This window comes from Sapajus apella, unplaced genomic scaffold (genome assembly GCF_009761245.1).
Source record: "Sapajus apella isolate SASKATOON/1434 unplaced genomic scaffold, GSC_monkey_1.0 scaffold6, whole genome shotgun sequence".
NCBI lineage: Eukaryota > Metazoa > Chordata > Mammalia > Primates > Cebidae > Sapajus > Sapajus apella.
Window position 1 is genome coordinate 5913215 of NW_022436946.1, and position 6000 is coordinate 5919214.

The 6000-nt window shown below is 41.5% G+C and overlaps 1 protein-coding gene across 1 annotated transcript in view; it reads right to left on the bottom strand.

Annotated features, from left to right (window-relative positions):
* UTRN (utrophin) overlaps window positions 1-5195 on the bottom strand; it is a 536298-nt gene extending 531103 nt beyond the window's left edge. The window contains exon 1 of the mRNA XM_032274353.1: window positions 3427-5195. Coding sequence (XP_032130244.1) covers window positions 3427-3478 — 52 coding nt within the window. The 5' untranslated portion in view covers window positions 3479-5195. The remainder of the gene's footprint in view (window positions 1-3426) is intronic.
* Between the last annotated feature and the right edge of the window lie 805 nt (window positions 5196-6000).

Below are 6000 nucleotides of genomic sequence, written 5' to 3' on the forward strand. Positions count from 1 at the left end.
TCCTCAACAGCAGTAAGGTTCCAGGTATCAGGTGGCGGCAGCAGCTGCTGAAAGCCGGTTCCACTTCACCCCTCCCCCAGAACCCCAAACTCTGGCAAAAACCCATGCCTCACACTCTTGAGGCTGCTGGATTATGACTCTTTCAGGGACAGATGACAAAGGGACACAATACTACCACTCCTGGGGGCACTAAAATCATAGCCTTGACGGAAGAGGAAGGTGGTTACTCTTCACAGGAGCTACTAATCTACGCACCCCCCCCCCCCTACACACACACCGGAAAGAGGGAGGAGGAAAAGGAAATGAAAGCAAGTGACTCCGGGCTCTGGATTTCATATGCAAGAATAGATGCAACAGGTGCAGCGTTCTGATGAAACTAAGACGCTCAAAACACCATTTGCCTCCACAGCATAATCAGCCCAGGGACAGAAACCCAACATTAGGCAATGATGTCAGAAGTGTAAATCATCATCATTCTCCAGTCAGTAGCAATTTTGTAGGAAAAAAAAAAAGGGGGGGGCATTTCTCCATGGATACATTACTTCTTTTAATTTACAAGTCCTCTCTTAAAAGAGTTTGAAAATAATGTTAGCATCAATCATCAATATACTTTTTTAATGCCTAGTGACTATCACAGTGCCTGGCACATAGTAGGTGTGTGGATAAATATTTACTGAACGAATGAATGAAATGAGAGGTGAACAAAAAATTTTCTTCACAAACAAAGATAACCAAAATCTACACTTATAGTATATACGTGTATCTTTTTCCCCATTTCTCCAAGAAGAGAACAAAAGGTTGGAATCAGTAGCCAAGGACACTGGTTCATCGTATTGCTGATGAATACATCAGGAGGTGCAAACCGTCCATCCCTGGCTGAAGCTGAGAAGCCTGATCTGCCACCCCTTGGGAGATCTATGCAGGGATTTCTCATCTGCAGAAGATCCAACTGGAAAAACAATCACGATCATGTAAGCAATCTACCTTTAGATTTTCCTTTCTTTCAATATGCCATTTTACCTAACATTTTCCACCTATCATTATTAGAGAATTTACAAGATAAATGTTGTTGTATAATCTTCGTCAATGTGATAGAAAACGCCAGCTCATAATATGTTATGGAAAATGTCTTATTTTTTGTGTTACATCTTATATGAAAAATCTGAGTATGAATAAGAAGGTGTAGAAATATCAATGGGAGAATGTCTGTTACAGGAATATTGTATTGAATTAAAAGGTTAATATCAGGCTGGGTGCAGTGGCTCACACCTGTAATCCCAGCACTTTGGGAGGCAGAGGTGGGTGGATCACCTGAGGTCAGGAGTTCAAAACCAGCCTGGCCAACATGACAAAATACCACCTCTACTAAAAATAAAAATACAAAAATTAGCTGGGTGTGGTGACAGGAGCCTGTAATCCCAGCTACTTGGGAGGCTGAGGCAGGAGAATCGCTTGAACCTGGGAGGTGGAGGTTGCAGTGAGCCAAGATCACACCACTGCACTCCAGCCTGAGTGACAGACAGAATGAGACTCCAGCTTAAATAAAGAAAAGATTAATATCAGTGTGAGAACATCACTGATTATGTAAGTTGAAGCGTTTTAGTAAGTTAAAAATAATGATATTAATTATAAGAATAAAATGTTCAAAGCAAAAGCACAGATAAGAATAGATAACCAAAATTATCAGGAGGTTTTAGACAACCAAGAATACACATAAAAAACAGTGTCATAAGTAACTTTATAAAATTACTATAAAGAACAGTTTGACTTAATGATATTCTTTGTTCAATTTTTTTAAATCTATCAATTTTTCTTGTGTCTATAACTTAAATATTCTGAGGAGTCTTCTCTTCCTTATATTTTCAATTTAAAGAATCTTTAGATGTTTTCAAGTTAACTTCCAAAGATCCAAAATACTCCCACTTTCTTTTACCTTGAGGCAATACCCAAAGGTCTTGACTACAGCTAATGGAGATCCTAAGTGGCTAAATAAGAATTACCTCAAACTTCAAAGAATCAACAGGAATATCAAGTCCATTACAAGTGCTTTTGTTCTTTTAAGTGACTCTGCCTTTTCATTCATTCAATCATTCATTCATTCACAAGGATCTATCATCCCTACAGAACAGGCACTGACAAGGAACTATGGACACAACAGTGAACAAGACAATCTTGGTCCCTGCCCATATGGAGAGCACAGTCTTGGGGACCTATCAACACTAAAGTAAACAAACAAATGAACAAAAGCAATGATCAATCTCATGCAGACGGTGAGGACAAGAGCACAAAATCTACTTCAGGACAGGCATCTCTGAGCGGACGCAATTTCATCTAATGCTCAATCCCAGAAGGAGGAGAAGAAGACAGCCAAGAGCTGAGGGCCAGTATTCCAGGTGGAGGAAAGACCCTGTAAACAGAGGTTGTTCCCAGAGCTGAAAGCTAACCGGTACAGCTGGATGGGGTAATGGTGGCCAGTGAGTAGGGAGGTGCATTATACATTTGAAAATGGCATCTCACCATATGACTCACTGAACATTTGCCTTTCCAAACACTTTCTCCTCAGCCTGGAATTCCTCCCTTCTACATTCCTCTTTGCCACCTTGCAAGTCAATTCTCTGGGAAACATTCCTTGACCCTCCGAGGAAGAGCAAAACACCAGGAGTTTATCCTTCCAAGCCTGTGGTCCCACAGCACCTAGTATGTATCATGAGCACACGTCTGACCACGCTGCTGAATCGCTGTGTTCAAAAGCCTGCAAGCAGAGATCTTGTTTGTCTGCTTTCCAGCAGCCTATCACATAACTTGGCACCAGCAGAGAGAAATAAATGACAGTAAACGAACCAAGAGAGGAACGGACAAATTAAATGGATGCGGGGCACTAATTAACTACTCGATATTTGAAGATTTGGAATAGTGCCATGGTTACAGCTCCTTAACTCATTTACAGTTTAATTTCTACCCCATATGACTTTCAGACAACAGACACTTTTGAGCAAATCTTTTTCCACCACAGAGAAGTGATGGAGTTAACTTTCACAGTGTATTCACTAGACACTGGACCCAATCCATTCATAGTCAATAAACATACATTAAGTGCCAGGTTCTGTGCTAGGCTCTGAGGCTGACAGTGGTCCTATCCCAGCAGATTTACGAGTCTAGTAAGTAGAATAAATCATATTTAGAAAATGTTTCTAACAACTGACCTTGTTAGATTTTTTACATGTAACTATCTTATTTCATAACATTATTAAGAAAAAATGTTTTTTAAAAAACTTCCCAGGTCACCCAGAGGACAAAATAATTTGACTCTGTTAACTCAGTAATTTCCACACTAATTCTTGGCGGACTGAGTCATGTCTCGGCTTCCCTTCCATGAACAGGTGGACAAAAATTCAAGTAACCACATTCTAAACGAGTCTTCTTTACCTGCCTGTGACTGTCTGCCGTCGCCATTTGTGGGTTCAGATGTCACTTCCATTTCTCGTCGGTTCAGCGTGTCCTCCAAATGTAGTTAAGACTTCCAAAACAACAGGACATGATTTCTGAAGTCACGAAGGGATGTGCACCCCTCAGCTGGAGAACGTACTTTGATGGAGTCAGATTGAAAAGCAGGGCCAAACAGTATGGGAACCGTGGATAGATGCGTCCCTCCCCACTGCCCAGACCAGAATGGTCACATTCCTGCCTCTGTGCATAGGCCAATCCTGATCTGCTCTGTCTGAGCCTCTGCCAGGCGTGGAGCCTGTCACCTTAAAATCTGAAGACGTGTGACAGCACTTATCTGCCTAGGAACAGCAAGGTATGCATTTCTACAGACACCACTGTTGAAACTGCTTGGTATACGGAGAAGCCAAGCACCCGCTCTCTCCTCCTTAGATTTTCCTTAGATTCATGCAAAGAGAAATCAGAGTAAGGAAAAACATCAAGGAATTTAGCATTTTTTAAAATTTCATTTTATGTTCTAGCTCTTGCAAGAGAGCTTGTTTTCATAGATTTTATAACCTATTTTTCAACCTACATACTCCAAACTAATTCCTAATGCTTTTAGGGATCCATCCATTAATGAACTAAATATAAATAATACATGCCCTCAATCTAAAAGGTAAACCATGCCCCTTCAATCAGGATGAGACATACTAATGAGTGAAATGCAAACTGCATCTTTCCGCCAATCTCAACGCGTAGCCCTCTACCTCACTTCACTCCCAATCACCAGCCTCATTCGGGCTTTCTGTGGGCCAAGTTCTGCCAATGTAGAGCCTGCACACAGCTCTGCCTTTAGCCACGCCTTCTGTCACCTTGAACTATTGACTTGAATCGCTTCCTTGAGAAGGCCTTCCCTGACCACCCAAATTACCACTCACTCCAGGTCCCTATGAAGTCCCTGAGTGACTGGCCATCCCAGCATTGCAAAATGTCTATCCCCTAAGCAGTGAAACAACTATTTGTACGCTCTGCAGTTTGATGTCTGCTTCTTGCACTAGTCTACACACTCAAGGGGCCAGATGCCATAACTGAGCTCATCGATTTTGTCAACCACACCCAGCGCAGTGCCCGGCATATGAGGCACTCACCCAAGACTTCTTTCCATTTAAAATTCTTGTCTCCTTTAAAACACTCTGTGGCATACTGCTGCCACTGCCAAGGTCTCAGGAAATAAACACTCATTTTAAGCCATCATCTTTATCGGGGGTATTACAAGGCAGAGGGGTTCATGAACTCAGACAGGAAAAGCAATTAGATATTTTCACTGACCTCTAACAGAAATTTGCATTTCCTTCCATTGTGATGGCAGATCACAAAACACATTATTCATGGTAGTTTTGATTGTGTTGCTAACAAAAATCATAACCATTTTTACATCACCTTACAACTCTAGCAGGTATCTTAAAAATACTATTTGGCTCATGGTTATTTCAGAAGGGTAGAGAAATTAGGGATGGCTAGAAATTCCTATTGAACACACTAATGATTGAACACACTAATGAACAGCAAATATTACTGTCTCTCAGGCTTTTTTAAGTATTTTGGTAACTGTATGCATGGAGTGCCATGTACTCTATTTTACGCACTTAGAAATATTTGTCAGGCCAGGCGCGGTGGCTCACACCTGCAATCCCAGCACTTTGAAGGGCCATGGCAGGTAGATCACACAAGAGATCGAGACTATCCTGGCCAACATGGTCAAACCCCATCTCTATGAAAAATACAAAAATTAGTCGGGTGTGGTGGCATGCACCTGTAGTCCCAGCTACTCAGGAGGCTGAGACAAGAGAATTGCTTGAACCCAGGAGACAGAGGTTGCAGTGAGCCAAGATCATGTCACTGCACTCCAGCCTGGCAACAGAGCTTAAAAAAAAAAAAAAGGCCGGGCGCGGTGGCTCAAGCCTGTAATCCCAGCACTTTGGGAGGCCGAGGCGGGTGGATCACGAGGTCAAGAGATCGAGACCATCCTGGTCAGCACGGTGAAACCCCGTCTCTACTAAAAATACAAAAAATTAGCTGGGCATGGTGGTGCGTGCCTGTAATCCCAGCTACTCAGGAGGCTGAGGCAGGAGAATTGCCTGAACCCAGGAGGCGGAGGTTGCGGTGAGCCGAGATCGCGCCATTGCACTCCAGCCTGGGTAACAAGAGCGAAACTCCGTCTCAAAAAAAAAAAAAAAAAAAAAAAAAATTGGTTTCACTAAACTGCCAAAGGAGTCTATGGGGGCGATGAAGGGGGAATGAAGACAAAAAATAAAAACCCTAATTTATTAATGCATCACTATCATGAGATATAAACATCTGATGCACCAAGAAACAATTATATTTTGTTCTGAATGTGTTGAATGTATTTTTACTCACTGTAAAAGGAAATAATAAAGATTTCCTTAAAAAGACAATGCAAAATAAACAAAATTAATAAATTAAGACACTTTTTAAAACAAATAAAGATATTTAATTCCTTGATTTTAATACAAAACAACTATAAAAGAAGAAATTCCCAAGAGGCATTAACAA